At 43.4% G+C, this 26,177-nt stretch overlaps 2 protein-coding genes across 12 annotated transcripts in view; both read left to right on the forward strand.

The window, feature by feature from the left end:
• The window catches only part of ebf2 (EBF transcription factor 2), a 29,266-nt gene extending 27,148 nt beyond the window's left edge, over positions 1–2,118 (forward strand). For 5 of the 11 annotated variants that reach the window (XM_073466285.1, XM_073466286.1, XM_073466288.1 and 2 more), the window contains 4 exons: positions 1,180–1,348; positions 1,452–1,634; positions 1,727–1,897; positions 2,087–2,118. In XM_073466285.1, coding sequence (XP_073322386.1) covers positions 1,180–1,348; positions 1,452–1,634; positions 1,727–1,897; positions 2,087–2,118 — 555 coding nt within the window. Of the gene's footprint in view, positions 1–1,179; positions 1,358–1,448; positions 1,635–1,726; positions 1,954–2,086 lie in introns of those variants that run through there. The other 6 variants (XM_073466289.1, XM_073466290.1, XM_073466293.1 and 3 more) reach the window with 4 other exon arrangements.
• A 5,127-nt stretch (positions 2,119–7,245) lies between these two features.
• ank1a (ankyrin 1, erythrocytic a) overlaps positions 7,246–26,177 on the forward strand; it is a 105,036-nt gene continuing 86,104 nt past the window's right edge. The window contains exons 1-2 of the mRNA XM_073467208.1: positions 7,246–7,368; positions 23,031–23,546. Coding sequence (XP_073323309.1) covers positions 23,421–23,546 — 126 coding nt within the window. The 5' untranslated portion in view covers positions 7,246–7,368; positions 23,031–23,420. The remainder of the gene's footprint in view (positions 7,369–23,030; positions 23,547–26,177) is intronic.

Genomic DNA, 26,177 nt, shown 5'->3' on the forward strand with positions numbered 1-26,177 from the left:
CGTCAGCCACTGGTTTTCCACTTATTTCAGTAATAAACCTGGAGAGAATGAAACTTTAGAAAGGTAATCCATCAGAGTGAATATTCAGAGGTCAGATTATGATTGCAGGATGATACAGGGACTTTCTGTTTACACTTTGCCATGCAGGTACAAATAATGTCTTAGCTTCATAAAAGAAGTGCTGTAAAAAGTATCCAAAAGTAATATTTGATTAAAAGTAAAGATATCATGTTAAAATATTACTTTAGCAACAGTGAAAGTCACCCATACAAATAGTACTCAAGTTAGAGTCTTAAGGTATCTGATCTTAAATGTACTTAAGTATGAAAAGCACAAATTAAACATATATTTACATGTATGTGTTCATACAGGATGACAGATTATAAAACAGATCTGATATTCAGCATTTTTCAGATTATCAGAATGATAATGAAATACATTTAACTAATAAAATCATTTTAAAGTACCTCAAAACTGTACTTAAGTACAGTACTTGTGTAAATGTACTAAGTTACATTCCATCACCTCATAAAAGTTTATTTATGCAACTGTATTTATGTTTAATATGTAAATGTTTGCATCTGACGACCAGTTTGATAAAAAGAAATATAAAATAGCTCCACATTTCTTTGAGATGAGGTCCTGAGCGAACACACGAGTCTCAGATAAAGTTTTATCTGACTTGAATCCAGCTAATTTGGTTGCATTTCAATGAATGTATTTCCATATTGCAAATGCATATTAATTAAAGTAATTTAACTGTGAACTTAGATTCCTTATGATGAACTATTAAGTGTCAACTAATCACATAAAGTCACTTAATCATTTGTTGATAGTGAGCAACAGGAATATTCATGATACACCCTGCACTGACTCACACTTTAAATCATCATGAGTCAGGCATTAGTTAAGCATTACATAAATATATCATCTGTACCCTTGTTATGAAAGTTTCTCAGGGTTTGTGAGCAGGGTGGCCAATTAGACATAGCTCAGATATACTCCTGTAGGATTTAGGGATTTTTTAAATTAATTGCTTGTCTGTTTACCGTCAGGCCATAGATTTGTTTGTTTACATCGTGAACATCTTGACAGTCTAGACGTGATCACCTGTCCCTCTTTCTGTATCCGTGACACTGTGAGTCATTGTTAACTTCTGTCTTATTGTATCTCCTGTAGGACATGCTGCTGAAACGTGCGGCCGACATCGCCGAGGCGCTCTACAGCGTTCCTCGTCCTCACAGTCAGCTGCAGGCGCTGCCCAGCTCACCGGCCCACGGCAGCGTCATGGGTCTGGGCTCTTATCCTTCTCAGTTAGGCGTCAGCATCGGGGAGCAGAGCAGCCAAGGTGATGCAAAATGACACATAAACCGTTCACTACCTACGTCTTTTCCCCCCCCCCCACAAATAAAGCTCAGAGCTGACCCAACTTCTTCATTTTTCTCCTCCAGGTTACATTCGAAATTCCAGCAGTTTGTCTCCAAGGGGTTACCCATCAGCCTCCACTCCTCAGCAGTCGAGCTACGGCGGCAGCGGAGGGATGACCGGAGGCTATGGGACGGTTCCCATGACCAGTCTAGGAGTACCTGGCTCTCCTGGCTTCAGCAGTGCCTCCCCCACAGGCTCTCCTTACAGTAAGACCTTACAGTTCTTCTTTCACCTCACATTTCTGGAGTCTCTTGTGATATTCAGACTTGAGACTGATTGTCGCTCTCTCTTCTCACAGTAATGCCCTCCAGCCCCACTATACCAGGAAGCTCCAGCTCTTCATCGTCTCTCTTGCCTTTCTCCTCCTTCCCGTCTGCTGCTAAACAGAAGAGTGCTTTTGCTCCCGTCCTCAGGCCCCAGGGCTCTCCCTCCCCGGCCTGCCCCGCCTCAGGGGGGAACAGCTTCAGAGGTAGCCATCCAACTCACTATCTGACCCCCCTGTCTGAACTCACGAATGCAGTCTAACCCCCCTACCCCCTGTACTAACCACTCAAAAAGCTTTGACTGAACACGACAGGAAAAAAAAGTTGCTGGATGTACAATAATGCAAGACCTGATTGATTAGAATCATAGATTTTGTATATTTTTTTCTCTCCAGCGATGACGGGCCTGGTTGTTCACCCGATGTAGCAAAGCACCCACCCCAAACCTACCCCACACCACTGCTTCACTTAGCCCCTCTTTTGGCATTAAGAGGGCAGGGAGAATGGAAAAATTGATCACTAAGCGTCCATGTATAACTTTCCTTCCTGAGCCCCCCGCCCGCTTCTTAGTCCCCTTTTTTCGTCCAGGTGGATGAACAGGGCGGGGTAATGAAAATGTCCAAAGACCTGTCATCTACTTCAGAGGCAGAGCAGATTACATCGCACCACAACTACAGACAGACAAAGCTCCTTAGCATCAGACTGGACCATACACGGCTGCATTTGAAAAAGGAAACGAAGAGCTTCAAAAGCATCTGTGTTCACCTCTGGCCTCCGATCACATGCAGTATCTGGTTCTTCCAGCACCAGCCCTCCACACCCTTCGGCCAGAGACGTACAGGGACGCGTCGCGAGAGCACTGAACGTTGTTGGATGACGGACGACTCTGATATAATGTCGCAGCTCTGAGAAAGCAGGGTGCTATTTGTCTGTGTATGGACACCTTAAATGGCATGTGTGTACACTGTCTGTGAGTTTAGCGAGAGCTTTTTTTCGAAGTAGACTTTTTGAAGACAATTTACATTCCAGAAAAATAGACCCTTTATTTTTTTTGTTCTGATCTCTACAGGTTTTACATGGGAGAACTCTTTGTCTCAAGGGTTATTACTAAAGGAATTCATATATTGATTTATTTAAGAAACAAGCAATTTAACTTATTATAGTTAGTTTAGGGAATAATATAAACGTGTTTTTATAAAAAGTGGTCCTTTTCCAGCTGTCACTGAAGTGAAGTTATCTCAACGATTGCTAATTAATTTTGCTGAATGATCACAGGGGGATTTTTTTGGTGGAGAAGATCAACTCTGACACACTTTTTTGGGATTAAAATAACCCCACTTTTCAGGTTCTTGCATAGCAAAATGTTAATGTTATGCCCTCATTTAAAGAAGGTTATTGTCCTTGTGTAAAGGAAAAACTGTTAGTTAGCCTTATCCTTTTTAATTTCACTTATAATGCATGCTTTGTCACACCGATGCCCTGATATTATTTCATTCCACATTGAAAATTTTAATTTATATGACTATAACTTATAGATTTTTACAGTTTCATTTTGAAATGTCTCGACTCGGTACAGGTCTCTAGTCACTATGCAGTACAGTAAACGAAAGCACAAACTGCTCAGTAGGAGAGAACGGGGCGTTATTAGGTGTTCATCAACCCATATCATGCTGTTCTTACTCACTGATTTTTGTCGTCACAACACTTCATTCTCAGGATGGCGAGAAACAAACGACACAAAGAGTAGAAGACATTTTGCAAATTTTTTTTTTTTTTTTTTTTTTAGAGTTTGGTTAATTCTATTTATTTAAAGATTATTAGCAATTTAATATTATGTTTTTTGAAGCCATCTTTCTTTGAAACGGTACAAAAAATGGTGCAAATGTGATTTGTATATCTCAAGGTGTAATTATATTTTGTGCTCCAAATAAAACAAATGAGAAAAAAAAAGTCACTGAGTTCTTCATTGTGAATTGTCTTTTTTTTCCGCACACACACACACACATTGAATAATCTGCCATGTTCCTGGACATTAAGGTTTTTTCCTACAAGCCTCCACATCTCCAGGTTTTCGCTGGATCTATTTTCGACTGTGCCCATCACCTGTGTGCTCGTGCAGCTTGCAACACTGTTTTGTATACATAGCTGATGAGCCGCAGCATCTTAATTGTGATGCGAGCGTTAAAGACTGAGTAGAGCATGTCAAGATAAACAACAACACCCCCCCCCTTCCATCTCTTCTCCTCTTCAATAAGCCTGCTTTTCTCTGAGGACCGAGCCTCTGGGGGCCCCGAGTGAGAACCACATGAGTCTCCCTCCAACGTGGCCTCCTCTCTCTCTAAACACACACACACGCCTCGGCATGTGCCTCGCTAAGTCTTTGTTTGGTGCCGCTTCATCCCGTCTTTCTTTTCTCTCCTCTCTTTTGCTCCCCTGAAATGGCCCTTCTCTGCTAATGTAATTAGCACTGGTAAAGAAGGGCAGTTAATTACCCACTCTATTTTGATCGGGTAATTAATGTTATGCCAGGAAACAGCAACTGTTTCATTAACATAGCGCTCAAAGCAGTGAGGGGGCAGGGTAGCAGCCAGTGGATGCATGTCTGTCTGTGTGTGTGTGTGATGCACGTATGGACAAACCAACTCAGCTCGGTGACAGTGAGAGACACGTGGACTTCAAACGGCTGCCGGCACCGTCTCAGATCTGACCTCAGCAGCAAGTCACTGTCTCTCTCCGTGCTGTCTTTGTCACCATCAAGTGGCACTCAAGAAAGCTGCTGCCTCTTCCTCCTCCTCCTCCTCCTCCTCCCCCTCGTCTCTCTCCCTCTCTCTTTTGATATGCTGTTAATTTGACAAGTTAAAGTCAGCTTTGTTGCCGGCACCCTCAGCATTCATCTTGCTGAGTGCTCCTTCTGCCCAGTGGTGCAAGAGCCATATGCTTCTCTTCCACATGACTGTGTTGTTGTTGTTTGCCGCGGTTGTAACGGTGCCGGCGCCATTTACTGTCTTCTGATCACAGTTTGGATAAAGACAGGATGAGATGCCACCTGCCACCGAGTCGTTCCACATCACACTGCACGAGCGGCTTCAAACGTGCATTTTGCTGCTGGTTACATGAGAGCAAACACCATGTCATCTTTCATTATCGATACCGCTAAAGTGCTGAAGAGCTTTAAGTTAAAGTGTTGTCTTCTTAACAATACAGGGCGCCTATAGCACAAAATACACCCTTCCCCTCCTGCCTCTCAGGGGATGTGTTTGTGTTTATATACCCAATTAGCCCTCTGGCCACAGCATGGCCATGCATTAGGCTGACATTAGCCCCGGGTGCATGCAACGTCTGTGTGTGTGTGTGCAAAATACAGTGCACCCCTTTCTCATTTGAGGCATAATTTCAGGGGTGTGCGTGCCTTATTAGGCAGGCCGAGGCAGAGCTTGACAGGGGTGGCCCACTGTTTTGTCAAATAGATTGGTAGATTGGCTTCCACACACCCAGCCGGTGTCCTTTGCCTCTGGCCCGTCAGTAAGACCTGCATTGTTGCCCATTAGACCACTGGACCCCCCGATTCCTTTTTCCAAAATGAATCCCCCCCACCTTCTCTGCCATTCCCCTGGGTGTCAGTAGAGTGGGGTGGCAGATGGGACAGACACAGAGCTGCCCCATGAGACCACCACCACCCCCACACCCCTCCCCAACAGAACACACACAGAAATACACACACGTGTAAACACACACACGCTCACATATAGGTGCACACACACGCTCAGACATGCATTCATGCACATATGCATAAGCACAACACACTACATGCGCACACAAACACATATTGTGTGCGGCAGCAGCAGCAGCAGCAGCAGCAGCAGCAACACATAGCTCCCCCTCTGCCCCCAGACACAAACCTCATCTGTCAGCCTGCTGCTTTTGTCCAGACCACAGGAGTGTGTTCTGTGAACACAGAGTGACGTCTCTGTCCCTGCCTCTCAATCTGTGCACCGCTTACTTGTGAGTGTGTGTGTGTGTGTTTGTATGTGTGTGTGAGAGAGAGAGAGCTGCACAGTAACAGCTTCATGGGGTGAGACGTGTTACTAGAACGATGCTTCCAAAGAGAAATTACATTTTAAAAGTCGTTAAGTATGTTCCTGCTGTGATGCTCATGTCCTGTTTCTGATCTTGCATTGAAAATTAATCTTATCTCACAAGTTTTATAATGTTAGATGTGTGAATTCTTTATTTTTTTGATATATTTAAAGGGCCATTAGTCATTTTTATCATGTTTTTTTATTTAAAGATACAGATACAAATCTTTGTGTGTGTTTCTGACCATTATTTCACATATAGGCTGGTTTTCCTCCTGTATACATTTATATTAAACAAACATTATTATCAGAGGTGTAACCCTGGTATACATTGGGGGGGTCCAATTGAGAAGCCTCCCTCTGATTTTTCCAGTGCGTTTCCCACAATTATGTGATATTTATGTAAGGAAATACTCACATTTAGAACATTTACACTGTGCTAAATCAGACAGCCAAGTTGTCTGGCTGGGTGCACGTATACCATTGGGAGGGGGCTGGGTCACACGCTTAAGTTTTAAATAAAGAAAAAGTAAATAGGAAATAACAAGAGACAGATCCAGTGACAGGGTTCATAAAAGGAGAACATATTTAACATATTTTCCACTGTTTATTGGGGGACAGAAATGTATTTTCTTACTGCTGGGTGAGACACAAACCCTCAGAAAGCATCGTTACACCCTAGATTATTATATACTTACATATAGTTTTTGCCTGTCTTGTTCAACAACATCTGCCATGAATTTCTGTGCAATAAAAACCTGTGTTTTGTATGTTTTGGTGGTGTGGGTTACACTTTTGGTTACAGATTTTTAGCTAATTATCAAGGTGAGCCTGTGCATTAAAGGTGCAGTGTGTAGTTTAGGGGGAAAACAACACATCAGCAAAGAAAAATCTTCATTGATTGTTTTTCTTGACTTCATAAACTGAATAAACAAACAACACTATTTCATTCAGCTTCACTTTGTTTATATTTGGCGGACCCTGCCACCTTTTCTAGCTTTAAACTCTCTTCTGGGGACCTGATTTCCCTCCGAGGAAAGCTTGTTTATTCAGTTATGGAAAGATATTCATCAAATAAATATCTTTTGTGTATTGTATTTGTACTATCACCTTAGTAATATTGTTAATATTACCTCACTGAGACTGAATTTCCTTCCCAAAACCACATAATGCACCTTTAATGTTAATACTTTTGTAATGTGACTTACCTGTTTAACTTTATATTTATATCTGAGCTCTTCCTTGTTAGTAAATTTGCCAAACATGAAATAATATGTGGATTATATTGTAGGATGGGGAAGGTTTTTCCCCTCTCCTCCTGCTGTAGGTCTAATATTGACAATTAGCCAGATTAGAGGAGTGGGGATGTAATTTGGCCAAACGCACGTATATCGGCTGTTTGTGCGCGCGGCGGTGAGAGGTGAGAAGGCCCCACACTGGTGATTAATTACAGCCCGGCCTCGTGACAGAGGCGCGAGCTCTCCCGGTGCTGTCTGCGGCCGACATGGAGGGAAACCCAGCCTGGCTAATTGACCCGGCTTCTGTAAGGCCATCCATCAACCGTGGCCCGAGTGGCCCCGTAAGAAACACATTATTCAGAGGTAAGTTAGTTAACCAACTAGCGCTCCACCATTCATTAATGCTATTAGCTCCTCTCCTGTCTGTCTGTGTGTGTGTGTGTGTGTGTGTGTGTGTGTGTGTGTGTGTGTGTGTGTGTGTGCAGCCACAGCCTCGTGGTCACCGCGTGAAGTTAACAGGCAGCTCCAAACACAAGCGTGTGATAAGTTTTTATTTTGGATGGATATTTTCATCACTTAACTTCCTTTTTAAGGCCTTGAAGTACTGATACTGCAGCTGAGGCAGCTGTAGGCCCAGATTCAAGAAGCCAAGAAGCACAGGAAGAAGTACAAAGATCCTCCAGTTCAGTTCAGTTCAGTCATTTTATTATCCCAGATGGGAAACTTGATTTGCAGTCAGGGGCACAAGATTAAAAAAAACAGAAGCACGTGAACAAACAGTACAGAAATGTTTCCTGTACATTGAATACACATACAACAGGACAACAAAACATACTATATTACATGTGCAGATTAAACACAGGGAACAAAGGAGTTTTTACTACTATTGAACTCTGAATCTACAGCCCGAGGGAAGTAAAGGGGCCGGTCTGCGCAGTCTAATATGGACCTGGACCTGCTGAGAACCTGCTGGTCAAAGATAGTCGTCCGTCAGGGGGGTCTGCAGGACGCCCATCAGCTCACCAGCCACCTTCACAGCACGGCTCAGGTAGTTCAAGAAGTAACAACACCACACAGAGTAGAAATACTCTGTTACAATCAAATAAAAGTCCTGCATTCTTAATTTTACTGGGCTACAAAAGTAATTGCATCAAAATGGGATTAAAGTATCAAAGGTAAAAGTACACATTATGCAGAATGAGATATTCAGAATGATGCATGTGGTTTGTAATAATTGTTCACTGAGCACTGATTTGAACTACTTCCTGTCCTGCTGGGAGGCTTCACCTATAAAACTACATCATAATTTATCAGTTGGTTGTATGTTGGTGTTTATAATCAGAATATGTAAAGTAATAAGTAACTAAAGCAGTCAGATAAAAGTACAATATTTCTTTCTAAACTGTGGTGGAGTAGAAGTAGAGGTACTTGTACTTTAACGACATTACCTTGCCTCAATGTCAGTATTGCAATGCTGATTTCTTTATGGAAACAATTAGTTAATTACCATCAAGGACTTTGTTTTCACCTGTTTGTTGGTCAGTTGGTTTGTCAGCAGGATTACACAAAAACTGAGCAAGTCAGTTTTATTTATGTCACCCAAAATCACAATCACGTGGCCTCAGTGGGCTTTACAATCTGTCTGGCGTACGAAACCCTCTGTCCTTCGACGCTTGATTCGAGTGAAGAAAAACAAAATATAATACAAGTATATGTAAAGATGTGGATCCAGACTGAGCAGGCAGAAATTGGTGCCCGTGCCGCACGACCTCCTCTCCACTGTGGTGACCTGGGAGAGGACAGGCAGGGACACTTGGGTGAAGGATGGGTCCTGGCCCAGAATAGACGCCATTTACTTTTGGTGTGGATCCAGGATTATTTTCTCACCCTCTTTAACGCTATGAGATAGGGCGTTGTTAGACATTTTTGTTTATTTCTACAACTAGTTCGAAAAAGTAACTTCTTTTCAGCTGCTCAGAGAAAAAGCAAGATTTCACATCTCTGCAATTGTTTAACTATGATCTGTAGAGAAGTCTTTGCTGCAGGGACGTCCGTATGTCCTCCCCAAAGTGGAGAAAGCTGTTGTCATGAGATGTAGGTAATGTGCTATTGATCTTTTTAAGTGAAAGCCCCATCACAAATATCCCTTTATTGAAAAACCAATCTCACCAAAGTTGCAAATAACCACTTTTTCCTGATGGACTGCTTTTAATTCGGTTGAAAATCCTCAGTCTCGGTCTCACCCTGTCTGTGAAACCATCGCTGCACATCACCCCGTGTGGTAACTGTCAGTCCGGTCTGCTTTGGATTTTCTTTTTCCTCTCTTTTGCGAAAAAACCCACATACTCAGTAGGAGAGACAGGTCCGGTGGTGTCCAGATCAGCTGTCAGAGCCCTGTCTGGGTGGTGTAGTTATGGCTAAGTGACAGATGAAGGGGGCCTGAGGTTGCTGCTCTTCACACCTGGTCAGGGCTCCACATGTGCTTTCACTTGAATTCCACACGAAGCACCCCTCCAGATATCCGTGAGAGAAGAGGAGAAGACATATATTAGGAGTCAGCGAGCAGGAGAAATGATTTCTCATCCCCAGAAGGTGACTTGTCACACTGGAGTCTCTCCCCCTCAATATCCAGCCTCCTCCCTCCCTGCGAGTGTTGCACAGGCGGAGAGTAATTGCAGCTGGGTCACATGTAGTTGTCACAGTTGACCCTTTTGTCAGTAAAGTTATAGCTCTGTGTGTGTGTGTGTGTGTGTGTGTGTGTGTGTGTGTGTGTGTGTGTGTGTGTGTGTGTGTGTGTGTGTGTGTGTGTGTGTGTGTGTGGAGGTGAGTCAGCCTTTTATCGCTGCTTTAAACAGATGCGAGTCCAATCAAAATATATCTTTAGACTCATAACGGCAACTTTTTTCAAATATTTCCAAGGAGTGTCACTCATGATCGTCTTCATTCATGCAAACTGCGGCTCCTGCGTGTGTGAGGTAGCCCCATAGCGCCACCTAGCTGTGAAAGAGCATGCTGGATTTTTTTTCCCCCTTTAACCTTAATCTCCAGTGTTCTTACAAGAAGAAGCAAACATGCAGCATCTCCTCTCAGCTCCAGGATTTTTCTCCGCAAGCCGCCTCATTTTTTATGTGTATCCATGTGTAAAAAGTCTGTCACATCCAGTGTTTCATTTAAAAAGCACGCCAGCGGCGTCAACACTGTGACAACAAACAAACCATTTTATACGTCTCACTGTCCTCTGTATGCCGGCGTGCATAAATATGCAGGAGGATATCTAATCAAATAAATCCATTCATTAGGAGAGCTGCTGGTATTTCTGCTTTTGCATTAATTACATAGTCATTACCATATCAATTAGAGAAATCAGAGATCATGTAATTAAGGTTTAACCAAAAGCACCTGCTGCCTCTGGGCTGCGCTGTGGTTTGTGTGCTTCAGCCCTAATCTAATCTCTGGCCTTTGACAGGACTCCCCCTCATCAATCCTGAGCTGTCGGAATTCAGCTTCTTCTCCTTCTTCTGTTTTTTTTGGCTGTTTTGTTTTTGTTTATGGGGGCGGGTCGGGCGGTGGCAGAGCGGTCGCTGTGTCTGTGCGAACTGTTGTCATGGCGATCAAATTGATTGGCAGGGACGCCTGATTAGAGGGGAAGAATAGGAGACAGGTGGAAGGAGGCGTTGCTGTACATCTAAAGGAACAGATTGGGACAAAGTGAGGACTCGCCGGGTGTCACGAGGAGAGCCACTTTCTGTTCTGGCTCCGGTTGAACCTTGTTAAAGACAACCAGTAATTACACTAACGGTCGACAGAGGGACAGGAGACAATATTGCCAGATGTTCTTGTATTTTTGCTTTAAATGTTTCTAAACTGAATCGCAGTATTTCCAGAATTTGCCGCGTTTTTTTTAGAGGCGTGGCGACCGCAGAGGAAGAGTTTTATGTCGGCCACCTGTGAGTAAAATATGACCGCAGCTGAGAGGAGGAGGAGGGAATAATTCTTTTAATGAAGGTGGGGGGAGGCAGAGGAAGCCATGTGTAAGGAATCATGGGAAGAAAAATACACAGAGGAAAAGAGAGAGGAGAGGAGATGAGGAACGAGCGGAGGGAGGAGCGAGGGGAAGGGAATGGGACTCGGGGGGACTGACACCAGCCTCCGGCCTCCTCCTCCTCCTGCACTTCCTGTTCCTTTTACTTTCTTCTCTTAATGCTCCCTCTTTGCCTCCTTTCAGTCTTGTCAGTCTTACCATGTTTCTTCACTGAGGTCAAACCTACACTCACACACACGCACCGGTGAGGGCCTGGTCAGCTTCTATTAACTCTCAGGTCTGAGTCTAAGTTGGTTATGATCCAAAACTGGCCTGTATGGCAGTTATGTTGTTTGTATCTTACAAATAAGACTTTACACTTTACTGCTGACCATTTTCTGAACCATTAAACTCCTTTTTATGTCCCATTAGTCCACAGATATGTGTTAATCAGGGCTGATGCCGATATATCGATTACTACTAATCAAGGAGACTGACACCCGATATTTATAATCAATAAACATTTGCAGTAAAAACGAAAATCTCACAATAACCAGTGACGGAGTGTAACTAAGTACCATTTTGCTGAAGTTGCAATTAATCAATTAGTTGTTTGGTTCGTAACATGTCAGAAAATATTCATCACTGTTTCCCAAAGACAGACGTGACATCCTTGAATTTCTTGTTTTGTCCACAACCCAAAGATATTCAGTTTACTGTCAAAGTGTAAAGAAACCAGAAATGTTCTTGTATGAGAAGCTGAAATCTGAGGATTTGGACATTTTTCTGTCTCAAAAGGGTTAATTTGTTATCAAAATAGTATGTAATTCATTTCATATAATTAATTGATTAATAGTCTAATCACTTCCGCTCTATTAAGAAGTATATTAAAGTAGTAGTAGTTTGATAAACTGATTAAAACATCCTACAATATGGTCAATTCAAGAAAGCAAAAAAATGTCTCATTGTTTGGATTATAAAAGTCAACAGAAAGTGATTTAATGCTCACATTGACCCTCCAGCACATATAAAACTGTCTGTCTGATATCTGCACTGATCCCTGATCAGTGCCACCTAAGCACTGAGGTCATAAATCTCCCGTCATGTCCTCTTTTCACCCTCATAACTCTCCTCGCTCCTCTCATCTCATATCAGTCAGGACGTTTTAGGTTCATTGATGAGAAAAACACTGGTTCTCCACGTAATTGGCTTTAAACTGAGATGTCAGACTATTATATTATGATTATTGATTATAATTTGCTGGAAGAAATAAAGGTAGACTCTAATATATGAAGTCATCACATGTAGTATGTTTCTTATCGTATAAACTAGGGCTGCTCAATAATAGGAAAAACTGACATTGCAATATTTTGGTTTTCTGCGCTGTGACAAAATACAGGAGTTTACTCATGATTACTTGAAAAGCTCTATTTGGAAAGAAGTGATCATCCTAGACTGAATGGGAGTACATTTCATCAAACAGCGAACACAGCAGGCTGCGCTTTGTTTGGTAAATTTATCAAGAATGATTGGTGGTTTGTTTTGCATGCAGAGCCACACAAACCACAAACTCCCTTTTATCCAAGAAGCCTTAAATCAGACGTCTCCTGTGGATTAGTCATGGAAAAATAAGAGCCAAGCTGCAAAAAGTTGCAACAACTGACAAGACAAGATAAAACAATATATAAAGAGATACTTGTGCTAATTCAGTTATCACCTTTTATAGGATTTCTACCCATCAGTTGTCTGAGAGCGAGCATCACTCAGTTAAACCATATCTCTGTCATGTGCGCTATGACACCACTAGATGGCAGAGTTAAACTGGATATACATCCTGTCCCTCAGCTGTACCACACACTGTACATTCACTGGTCAGGCACTAGGTGGATAAAATACTCCAGTTAGTACAAACTGAGTCACTTTCAGAGCTGTTTCCTCTCTGTAGAGCTGCTTTCTGAAGATTTGTTGATACGACACAACCAGAGCAACAATCGTGTTCCTGTTCTGCCACCTTTACATTTAGGAAAGCCGAGCCTCGTCTGTGTTTTCAGGGAGACACTGCAGAACCTGCAGGTTAAAGCATCTGTTATTTGTAGCAGGGGGACTCACATCAGTGGTTTTACAAAGAAAATGGATTTTCAATCCGATCAGGAAATGCTGCCGACTCATCACGTCAAGTAGTGGCAGTTATGTAACCGTTACAATCGCCAGACGAGCTCCCGTTAAACAGCCGGTTGGGAACAAAGTATTGCTTTGCCTACACGCTGCTGTGCTGTGCTGGGCTTTGACACATCGTCTGTAACACAACAGCAGCGACTGTCAATCTGCCCGAGGACATCACCATTCCCAGTTGGGTGTGTGACGGTGATATTCACTGCTGACTCTGCGGCTATGAGACAACTCCGAGCTGCTGTTCCCACCGCCGAGCTGGTGATGGTGCAGCGTCAGTAACACTCGTGGCATATTTACACTGTAGCTCCGGTCTACATACTTCCCTAGAATACAGAGCCAAATCATATGAGCCCTTTAGATGAGGTGGCAGGATGCCTGAGGATGGCACAGTGTGGACATGAAGCCTGCCCTTGGTTTGTTACCTGCCATATGGCTTTCCCAATCAGTGCTCGCTCTGCTGGTGCAGTGCCAGCAGATAGGGCGAGAGAGAGAGAGAGAAAGAGAGAGAGAGCTTTTTAAAGGATCATTTCAGGTCTCCGAGCTAAAACTGCTCTACCCTCCCTTCATGCTCCACCAGCCACGTATCAGGAGGGGAAAGATGACAGTGTAAATACAGCATGATTGAGTAGTAGATGCAGCAAATAGGGTTAAAATAGCATCTTTCTCTAACGTATGTTGATTTAAAGGTTAAGTTCACCCCAAAATGAATGTCATTATCTACTCACCTACATGTCGATGGAAAGTCAGGTGAAGTTTCAAAGTACACAAATCATTTCATGGAGCTTCACAGTCAAAACAGCAATCCTCACAAACAACTGAAGTGGATGGGGACTTTCTGGAGACTTGGATTACGCTTGACGAGTTGTGTGGAGCCATTTTATTTTGCTGTGAAGCTCCAGAAATGTTTCGTAGACTACGAAATTTCACCTGAATTTCCGTCGGCATGGGGGTGAGGAGATAATGACTACATTTTCATTTTTTGGGTGAACCTAGCTGGTAATCTTTGAGGATGTAGTTTGTAGTGTAGTGTTGTATTGATTTGTATTAGAGCCACACCGATTCTTAATTCTGGGACCGATAGCGATATTACGGAGTAAAAAATTCCAATATGGATGTATCCACCCGTATACACACATTTCTTGCAATGATCCATATAATGTGGTCATCAAACACTGACAGAGATATGTACTGTAGTAGAGACAATACAGAATATTTTACAATTTAACTACAATCTCTATTGTCTAAAAATGACATCAGTGCACTGACACGATAAACTCTGCTGGGAATAATTAAAAATGACTCCAAGCATCTGTTCCTGCATTATGTACAGTAAAACAGAAGTCTTCCTATTGGGGCGTATTGGACAGCTTATCGGCCGACCACTATATATCGGTAATGCTGTAGTTTGTATTAGGTTCATGATAAATGTTTGTTGTTATTATGCTCACCTCATGTAACGTTAGGGATGCAAGATTATACCGTCATGTCGTCGGTATCGATCGATAAAGTCTTTAAAATGAAATATTAGCTCCGGATGAACATTGCTGCTCATATATTAAGATCATGCTTTAATCATGTGCAAGCGACACCGTTGACGAGTACGTTGTCTTACTAGTGTTGTCAAAAATATCGTTATATCGATACATATTTATTCTGAATATATGAAACGGTGTCAATAATCTATTTCCATAGTATCAGTACAGCCATCAGCTGTTCATTCTCTCTCTTCTGTCCGACAGCGAGTTGACACACACACACTGCTGCAGTGCTCCACATAGTCCCGCCTCCTCTCATGGTCTCATGCTCCTTTACTATGGTCGAAAAGTAAATTACCTTTATTTAATTAATTGCAGATGCTGTTGTGCTTAACACACGGCACACATATATAAAATTTAAAGCTGTCGGTGTGTCAGTTTTTCCTTGTGGTAAAGAACATGGTACATTTCCTCTCCTGTTCTCTGCAATTAGGTGAAAAAAATTATGCATGTATCAACATCGGCAATTGGCCAAAGCTAATACAGACAAACTGGGCCTGACAGTTTAAACAGAAACACCTATTTTTTAAACAGTACAGGATATAGTAAAAAAAAAAGCACATCTCACTTTACTAGAACCCTTGATTACATGTTCAATATTTTTTTATAGGCTGTATTGATGTTTGTCATTTTTGCTCTATAAATGATTAATCGCTGAAGAGAGCTGTTGTAAGAACGGCGCTCTGTCCGCTGTCTGCTCTGTGCATGATCTCAGGACTAATTACTTCCTCCTGGTCGTGTGGACATGTGATGCGATCTGAACGGTGTGTCCTCGTATCAGAGCAGCACTGAGCTGTGCAGTCCTGTGGTGTTGCTCTGACTTGGCTGTGTGCTGCAGTGCAGTGTTGAGCTCTGCTGCGAGTGTACACTCACTCAGTACTGCAAGAGGTGCCCACGGGCGGGACTGTGATCCATGAGTGTAATCAGTACTATGGATTGGTCCTGATCCACCACACTTGTTGTCTGTTTGTCCTGTAACTGTTATCCTGTTAGATTCCACTGATGCTGGTTGTTGTAATTGATAAATTGTACCATTATGTTATTTGATTAAAGGCTCCTAAATGAACACATGTAAACAGCAGGTTATTACTGAAACCCTTCATGTTTGACTAGAGGCCCATGCGGCGAATGGGCCCGTCCCTCTTTGTCGCAGTACCCTGTATTAATCAATAGAGGGTGCTGTCTGACCTCTATTCCTCCCTGCTTAATGTTTCTCGCCTGTTCTATTGATCTTCTGTGGCGACCGACCATAATCTGTTTCACGTGGTTAAAAGGGCAGTATTATGATCCTTTGATCCACTTGAAATCACAAAATAGTCCACATTGTTTATCCTCACTGTAGTAGCACAAATACAGGAAGGGTTTTTCTTTTTTGTTCATCCCATCATCTCATTTTGGCCGATAGTGACTAACACTGCTGCTAAAATAACTCTGCTATAAGCCACAGTTGATGGTGCAGAGGATGGCACAGGCCTGCAGAGTACTGTATCTCACTGTAGGCTGTGTGGACCTCTGCCAGCAAACACACCAGAGACACTGTGAAATATTGAGGGGGATTCAACACGAGCAGCGTAGTAAAAACCAGCACCACAGTTGGCTGTATCTGAACATGAGCTACTGCCGCTGATGTGTGACAGTAAAGATGCATTATTAGCTTTGTGTCATTATGACTTAATGAGGTGTTTGTTTGAGAAATACTCTCCAGACTTGTGCACCCATGTGATCGGTCCCCGGCTGACTAAAGATGACTAAATTAGAGCAGGAAATGAGAATAATGTCCCGAGAGTTTCACCTGTGGTGTGGCTGTGAATTAGTGTTAAACTGACATTTACTATCAAGAGTGACTGGCGAGAAAGTCCAGCCCGATGACTGTGTGCTTCTCACTTGACCTCCAGAATTTAGTCATATCAGTTTCAGTTTCAAGATGAGACATATACTGCTGAATCTCACATCTGAAATGACCAGACCGCACATAATCACATAATCAAGCGTCAAGGCCATCTTTTGGTTGAAGGAATTACACATTTCTACATAACAGAGCCACATACGATACACAGATATTCACTGTCAGAGTGGGAAATAGCTAAATGATGCCTTGACTATTACTACTGACAGATAGCCAGCTTGAGTGGGAGGCTGCTGGAGTACAGTCTTACAGTAAAGCAGCATCAGTAAACATGACTGTCATCTCCAACTAAATCTCAGCCTAGCCTGTCAACGCTAATGCTTACCTGGTGATTCGATCAGCTGTGGACAGATGCGTGGAATATATCAGCCTTGATTTATCGAGGTATCGCATGTTCTCAGGTCCAGGCAAGGTGGCAAAATATTTATTAGTCATGTCTTTAATACAGAATAATGTTATAAAACTGTTTCATGTAATGTAATCCTAAAAGATTTAACATACAGTCTTTGGTTTTCCAGACCATCGGGGTATGGTCGAACGTGTCCGAAGTCAGGTGTATGACCATCGCCTGCGGAGCCAGATTCACATCAAAGTGCTTCTCTAATTTCACGCGTATGTATCCATACCCTAAAAGAAGTGCAGCCATGATGTTTTGTAAAGTAACCATATGTGCTGCCGGCACTGACTGGTGTCAAAAGGGGGGACGTTTTTTTTAATTTTTTTTTACATTTGGTCGTTTTGCCGGATCACTTTTGATTGAAGCAGTGAGCTGTGACTTTTTTAGTTAATGCAACTAATTTTCACAAGTGCCTACGTGATATCAGTAAATGGTAAACGGACGAGGAAATCTTAGACCCATTAGCTGACCCAAAAACCTGTTACTCACTTGCTTGTCTCATTATATTGATGATAAAAGTGTTGAGAAGAAGCACAGTACAGGGAGAGTCATAGAGATACTGGCCTGATAGTCTTTTAACTTTAAAGGAGCCAGTTTGCAAACCTGCTGCTGCTCTACTTGGACCCAACATCACCCCAACACTAACCAGTTGGTAGTTGGCTCAATCTTGTTTTGGTGCCAGACTCTGGTGCCAGCTGTATTGAAGTATATAGGAGACGCATGGAGAAACGCACTAAAACCCAATACATCTACGTTGTATGACTTCTGATGAAGAAACGGCTTCATCAGAGAGTAGATTAACCACTGACTTTGTTCGTTCCTCGAGTTTGTGCAGGAAAGGCTCCTGTTCGCAGTGTAATTGCAGTCTCATCAGCGTTATTTGTGAGGACCTGCCCTGTTCGATCCGATCGAAAAATCAGTTGTTAACCTACTCGCTGAAGGCATTTCTTCATCAGAAGTCATACGACGTAGATACGTTGGGTGTGTGTTTCTCCATGCATCCCCCTTTGACTTCCATACAGCTGTGACCAAAGCAGGATTCAGTGACGTAATGACCCTTCCCTGTTTCTTAAATTCTTTGGTTCACACAAGTAATGAAGCAAGTGTGTTTTGCAAAATGAAGAAGAGATTTCATCACCAAAACTTGGTGCACACAACCGACAGAGAAACACTGAATACCTCATAGACTTTACAAGATGTTTGGACGTGAAAGGATTACTGAGTTCCAGATTAAATATTAACCTTTTAAATTTTGTTATTTGGCTGATTTTTAAAAGAAGCCTTATATACACTTTGTGCACTGGCACTGTATTTGTTTTGTGTATTTGTATCTACAGGTGAATTAAGACTTGGTGCTGAAATCTCCTCATTGCCACAGATTAACTCTTAAAACTGTCTGGCAGCTTTATGTCTTGGCTATTGGGGATCAGAACTAACGCCGTCCCAACATCCTGGGGGATTACGTGGACTTACTCGTGGTGTATTGTGGTGTAAAAAAAAAGTATGTTTCACCCCTCTCCTATGAAATGCCTCAGTGTGATATTTTGTGCTTTGCAGTCGTGCTGCGGCATTGATGACCATTTAAGGGGAAGAGGAGGTCGACGGCTGTACCGTTTCGGTGTCGGCAGAACAAAGAACAAACTGACATTACGTTGTAGTAGATAGCTCATCCCATTGTCAGTAAAATGGCTCCCTAGGTGCATTTAATGAACTATTTAAATCCAACATCGGGTTCAACCTGTCCTAGATGTACACCTGTGTGCAGACAACTGTTTATTGGAACAATCTCAGCCATCTATCTCAGCTCAAGGTTGAAGCTTATTTAAGCACAAGCTTATCTGCCTTCGCTTGTTTAAGACCTAAAGGATGTGACATACAGGATGTTAAGGTGTTTAATCTGTCAGCTTATTACGAGGAGACATCAGCATTAAAACACAGAATGGAGACCAACACAACCATGAAGTCTGAGTGATGAGGATGATAGTGAGATGCTGGCAAGGTCGCTAAATGTCGCAGCAAACTGGATAAAGCTGAATACGACAAAGTTAAAGAAAGGTCATCTGCAGTTTCATTGAGAGTAAAATGCCAGTGACCGATATCTACTTTGTTGTCGATAAACGTCCATGATCTTCCATTTCAGTCTACGTTGTCATGCCTACAGAGTGAAGTATAAGATGGTTTATTCAAGCTGACACTGCAGATTTACAGACTTTTTGATTAATGAAGTACTGCAGATAATAGTATAGTATAGTATGAAGTGTATAACCTGATGTAAATGTGCCCATCATAGTTTTGAGGAGAGGTGAAATGAATTTATGCAAGATTTGACAAATTGAACCGCGACAGTTCTGAGAACAGTTACATTTATTTTGGTTTGCAAAATGATTTATTACCGTTTGCTTTAATGGGTTTTGCAGGAAGAAAAATCAGAAATGTAAAGTCATTTTTAGTGTAATTTAACATCTTGATGCTTAATAATGAGAACATTTTCAGTGCGTAGTTACACAAGGTAAGAAAGTCCGGGGTTAACACCAGTAGTGTGTGTTTGTAGTGTAAAAACACACTGTATGATGCTGTTAAATGACACTGTGAGTGTTGAAATCCTTTGACAGTTGACACTTACTTGTGTGGATCAACAAATATAATCTGGGTAAGGGTTTAGTATTATTCTGTGTACACTTTACACAAAGTTACATCACCGTCTGCGTTTCCGTCCGGGGGGTCTGGATTTGATGGCGAGGTTACGTACAGTATGTTTCCATGTGTTGAATAGGTCGTCTCTCCTGTGTGTGTGTGTGGCTCTGTCGGGTCCCGTTCACTGTTTTTAGAGGAGCACTGGAGCGGTTAATGTGCTGGCGGGTGCTGGCCGTCACACTGAAGAAAGCTCGGGCAGTAGCTGTGTGTTTCTTTCTCCCCCCAGGTCCACACAACCTGTCCCTTTGTGTCCCAGGCAGGACCACCCCGGGGACAGTCCATATACACTGGGTGCACTCTCAAACACAAAGATAGGCTTGTATCTGGGTTTTAAGTCCATTCCAGTGGTTTTGCATTTATGTCTTACTGTATTCTAAGCATGACATTGTCATCGTTTGAGATGAATGTGTAAAAAAGTGCTTATAAATGGCTTTCATTAAGGTTTCTGGAGCCTTTGATCGTATCACATGATCTTCATTAGCAGATGAAGTTTGTCCAGGTGCCATGAGAAACCAGATGTTTACATTTTGATGTTTTTTCTGAGCATTTGAAGAAGTTCATTATAAACCTGGAGTGACTAGTTTCATGTCCACATATCTGAGAAGTCTATGAAGTGCTCAGAAAAATGAGTTGTGTCACATTTCTGAGTCGTACAGGGCTCTATCAAAACCTGAAACGTTGCATAATGAAGTTCAGATCAGTGTTTCTTTTCTCATGCTGGCTATGATGATGTTTATAGCAGGCTAAATACACTGGGCTGTCGGCTGATTGGTTGGTTGAGCTTCTGGTCAGATGCTATTGGTTGTTATAGACATTTGTTTAACCCTCAGTGACCTCGTGAATTTACAAGAAGTTTTTTATTTTAAAAGATGTCCTTGGATGTTTTAGACTTTCATATGAATTTTCGTCTTTTTCTGACCTTCCCTAAGCAAGTTACAGCCATTTATTATAAAACTAACCTTGACGTTTTTCAGTAAAAAAAACAGGTGTAATCATATCTTTTTAATTTACTGACCATGTAGATGGGTATATCATCCTTGGCTACAACCATTGCCCGTTGACCCAGAGGAAGTAACTACATGGTTTTTATTTGACGAGTTAATGCTGCAGAACTTGGCGTTGTAATCACGTTCACTACTACTACAGAGCAATACCACTGAAAGATGAGTAACTCTATTAGTTTTTTAAGTATTTGGATAACTATTTTGGAAAACTCGTTTCAGGTTGAGGGTTGTCTACCTGGAGTGAACCAGGTTGTTCTGTTAAAGCATCTCTCTGTTTTTGTTGATGGGTTTGGGACCTGAGTTTCCCTTTGGTTCATCCTCAGGTGATCCAGCTACTGTAACTGTTCCCGCTGTAGAGCTGCCCCTCCATTAGCTCAGCAAAGGGTGTAGCTTAACAAGACCAGTTGGCTAAGCAAAAACCTCCTTATTACCAGAGCAGTCAGTCCCGCCATTGATTCATTTGGGCACGTTCCCCAGGAGTTCGATATTGTGATGGATCTCTTGCCACAGAGCTGTCAGCCCGTCAGTATTTGTGTTTGTTTATGTCATAGCTCGGCCACATGAGCGAGTGATTTGTGTAGTAGCATTGCAGACAGAAGGCAATATCACCAGTCCTATTCATTAGTATGCTGCAGTATGGAGAGAGAGAGTTGCTATCAGATCAGGGGAAGCCTTGGCAGGAGAGCAGAGGAAAAACAAGACAGAGACATAAGTAGAAGGGATATGGACAGGAAGCAGCCGCAGATAGTGAGTGAAATGTTTGAGGGAAAGCTCAGCGAGGTGGTAACAATCTTAGTTTTGTTCATTTTGCCGTTAGATAAAAAAAGAAACCAACGGGAGACAATAAATACCCCAATTTCTTTTTCTTAAGAGCACATTTCATTCAAATCGGGCTCAATATGAGTCATTCAGCTGTCAAAAAAGACCTGGTAATTGCTAAGAATAGAGACAGAAATGATAGATAAGGACAATAGGATGGGGAGTGATAATATCCTGCCTGTTGTTGTACATTTTCCAACGCGATTCCCTCAAGTGACTAATGAAAGGGAGGGAAAAAAATAAGCCCGAAATTAAGATGTGGCTGCAGAATACTTCAATAACAGCCCTTCACCAGCTGTCCCTCTGTGTGTGTGTTTGTATGTGTGTGTGTGTGTGTGTGTGTGTGTGTGTTTTTAATGGAGCACGTGTGTTGGCATGCATGTGGACTGTGTGTGTGCGTTTGTGTGTCCACAGTATCAATGTGAACTGTACGTGTGATGTATAGTGAGCCGGGCAAAGAGAGATGTTAAAGGATATTTTTTGCCTGCGTCAGCAGCATTGCAGGGAGGGAGGAGAGAGGGGAGGAGGGGGGAGGGAGGGAGAAGGGAGAAGGAGAGAGAGAGGGAGAGAGGGAGGGAGAAGCAGAGCAATGCCAGTAAACAGGTGCCGGCTCCATCAGCACCTCTCTCCCTATGCACCTCTTTCTCACTGCGCACATATCCACACGTACGATGAACGTGAGTGCCAGAGACAGAAGATGTTTGTACTATGATCCATGTGTTTACACGAGCCTTTTGTTTTTCTTATTGCCTGTAAAACTAAAGCAGGAGATCAGGGGCAAAGGAAGGCAGGAAAACAGAAGAAGAAGAAGCCCTATGATGATTTGACTGTATCACACTTTACAGCAGACGGTTAACGGCTGATATGAGATTGGCTTTTTTATTGCTCACAGCCTCACTCGGTGATACACAAGCACACTGCACCAACATCCTCGCACGGGTACCAATCCTGTCTGCTGCAGCGCCTAAACAGTAGAGAGGGAGAAGGGAGCAGAGAGGGAGGGAAGGAGGGGGGGAGTAAACGAGTAAGAGGCAGTGTTTTTTTTCTTCCTCATGCATGTTTTAGATTTTTTTTTATTTCCTCTGCTGTCCTGCCTAGTGTGTGTGTGTGTGTGTGTGTGTGTGTGTGTGAGCGATTGCGTGATTGGCCGCGGTGATGACGGGCTCCCTGTGCAGCTTAGCGATGGACACACAGCAAGAGATGCTGAGAAATTAAATACAGGAAAAGGAAACAAAATCAATGCAATGTGAGGAGGGTGAGCTGACTTTGATTTAAAGCTGCCCAGGCTATTCCTCAACTGACTGTCAGTTCATCTCTCTTTAATCTTTGTTGATGGGGGGGTTGGAGGGTGGTCGGGGGGGTCGCAGCAGTTTGAAAGGATGTCAAAGCGGTGAAGGGAAGAAGGAAAACAAGTAAAAAGAAGAAGGAAAAACCTTGTTTGTTCAACGTTATTTACCTTTTTTTCTCTTCCGCACAGAGAGGAAGGCGGCAGGAAAAAACTGAACGAGGGAAGTGTGTGCGAGCGATTGCGAGAGGGAGAGTGTGCGAGCACTGAAGAGAGAGAAAGAGAGAGAGAGAGAGAGAGAGGCAGAGAGAGCGGCGCTGCAGTAGCATCCCACAGCAGACGGCTGAGGACTGCCGGTGTGTGTGTGACTGCACTGCTGAAGAGGAGGAGGAGGAGGAGGCAGAGGGGTGAGCACGCTCGCAGACTCTGCAGGGCCATAGAGGAGCGCACAGCAGCAGCGGCAGCGCTATAGTGTCGGCCGGCACCAGGTAGAAGTCCCAGCGCCGTCGCCCCGCAGACCACCACCGCCGCCGTCGGATCTGGACACGCCAACGCCGCCATCAGACCCCCACCACCAACGCCATGGCACAAGCGGCCAAACATCTCCGCAAGAACAAGGATTTAGAAGCCGCGGCAGAGCAGGAGCGCAAGGAGAAGGAGGAGGAGAGGGTCAAAAAGAGGAGTCGCTCGCGGGATAAAAAACGCAAGGTACTGGGACTATTCACAGGTGGGGTAGTCAGGGGTGGAGTGATGGGGGTGGTAGGGTGGGGAGGGAGGGGTGGCTGGAGAGGGGGGCAGGAAGGTTGAGTCGCCCCCCCCTTCTTCTTGGTCAGGGGTGTCGGGGCACACATGGAAACTCAGTCACATGTGTGCTCCTACTGTGTGTAGACACAGCCTCCCTGGCACACATGTATGTCGTGTGCATACAGACACAGGGAAACGGTACAACACACTGCATGCTCTCCTACTCCTCTCGACTGCTTTTTATACCTGCTTTACTGACTGTCCTGTCCAAGCCGTCTGATAAGGCAGTGTAGTACTCTACCTCTCACTGTGTCTCCGTCCCCTCTTCACATCTCTGTCTCGTCCCCCGCTCTCTCTCCCTGTCTCCTCTCTTTGTTTTTCACACTGCGGTACGGTGTCAGTGAGCGAAATTTCACTACAGCACTAATCATCCAGGAGGACAGTGAGCCTGCCCAGTTTCCGCAACAGTCCGTTCTGTTCTGCTCTCAGCTTTTTTTCCCCCTCTATGTTGGCATTGTAATGACCGCAGAGCACACAAACCTGCAGGCTTCTGTCTGACTGAGAGGTCCCAGGCAGAGCTCGCAGGGCTCGTTGTAAACAATAAATCTCCGCTCTCCGCCAGCCTTTCCGACTGCAGGGACGTATCATCGAGCTGCGGAGTCTACTTTATTCCTCGGGCCTCTCATCGGATTTCACTCAAACTCATTAATGAAAATGAGTCATCCGTTAGATTGTGCTGTTGTGTATTGGTGGCAAATCGGTCCTCATCAAAACGAGTATGAATCCGGCCGCCCTGTGAGCCTGCACCGTGCACCAGCTGGCTGTAAACCAATCTGATGCTGATGCAGTAGAGACAGTGTTATGGACAGAAACACAGTACAGCTTCCACTTTCCCATAAGAGGGGAGGAAGGGCTGAAAGGCTGGTATAGGGATCAGATTTTTTCTTTCTGTTGTGCTTGTACAATGTCGGATGACAAGGGGTTGGAAGGTGTATTTGAGCAAAATCAAGGATAAAGAGAGAAGAGAGGGAAAGGTGGTATGACTCAGATACACCTGGGCTAGATGTCTCAGTGAGGGTTTGCTCGTCAGCTCTTTTTGTTGGAAAGTCAGACTTGACCCTTTCGTCACTGACATGCCTCCTCTCTGTCTGCAGTGACTCTTGAGTTACGGTTTCTCCATGTTCATCACCTCTCACCTCTCTAACAGGCAGATCTTATCAACCCTTTTTAATTTTGCTCAAGCAGTGTGAAAGGCGGTGCAGAGAGGAAGGCAGTGTGTGTGTGTGTGTTTTATGCATGTATGTTAGTGCAGAATGTGCATATCTGGCGAGATGAAAATCAAGAAAGGAGAGCTCCTACAGTATGGATGAGATTTCTGGTGAGGGTACTAATGCAAGCCCAACTTTGACTGAAAGTGTGTGGTTTCAGAGGATCCCATATCACTTACGTAACCATGCAGCTTAAGTCTTTCAAATAAGCTTTCTGACTCCCCTCCAGCTCCCCCTCCCAAACCTCTCTTCCTTTTTTTAACACCGGCTTACAGCCATTCCTGGTTTCTGGAGCAGATGTTAATACTGGGGGAATTCTCTCTCTTTATCTTCTCTTTCTTTTCTCTCCAGTGCCCTCTTTGTTTCCCTCTCGGACGCCCGCAGCTCTGTCGTCAAACTCTACAGTAATTCATAAGTTGACTTGATTGTGTTTCTCTACGTTGCATGGCGGTTAACAAAACCACCGTTGCACTTGGGCTGTTTTCTTTGTTCGCCACTCGACACCAGTTTTTTCGGGCAGTTGTTTCCGTCAGCTGTCTTGTGTATCAACCTGCAGCTCGGGAGTGTCCCTATCTTTGCGGTGCGGGCAAGGTCAATACCTCTTGTGACAGAACCACATTTTATTATTCAAGCACCTTATACATAATAACTCACACACAGTGTTTCTCCTGCATCTTTTTTTTTTTTTTTTCACCAGCAAAACAGACTTTTTGTTACGTAAGCTTCTGTTTCCTTCTCCACCGGAGGCCTCATCCTGCATGTGTTTTGAGTTATGATATGAAGGATCACTCATAGCTACTGTCATTGATCTTTACATGCCTGTACAATGAATTGTTTCAGGTCAAAGTGGTTGATTTATTTATCGCCATGGGTGTTTTTTATTCACCGCAGCAGGGCTCTGAAAGAATGTCACTCAGTCAGACGGTTACTTAAACCTTCATCTGGTTCAGTCCTCCTCGGTCTTTCGGCCTCCGGGGCTGCTAGTCGAGGTCGTGCAGAAAAAAAAAGCCTCATTTATTTTCCAGTAATAAAATGAACGAGGCCTGTATTTGTTTTGCTCAGGCTTTTATTTATCCTCTTTATCGTTTTAATCCCTTTTAATCTACTGTTTGTGGCTAATGTATATCAGTGTTTTTGGTGATTATTTCCAGCCCCCTCGCTGGAACACAAATCTGTGTCCGCTGATGAACGTCCCCCGGTCATAAAGCAAACAATCCGTCATCAAAGGGTGAAAGTGCCATTTTAATTGGCTTCATGGTGTAGTGGTATTATACGGCGCAGGTCAGTTGCTGAGCAGTGGATAATGTTGTCCTCAAATTACTTTTAT

Source organism: Pagrus major, chromosome 5 (assembly GCF_040436345.1).
Source record: "Pagrus major chromosome 5, Pma_NU_1.0".
Taxonomy (NCBI): domain Eukaryota; kingdom Metazoa; phylum Chordata; class Actinopteri; order Spariformes; family Sparidae; genus Pagrus; species Pagrus major.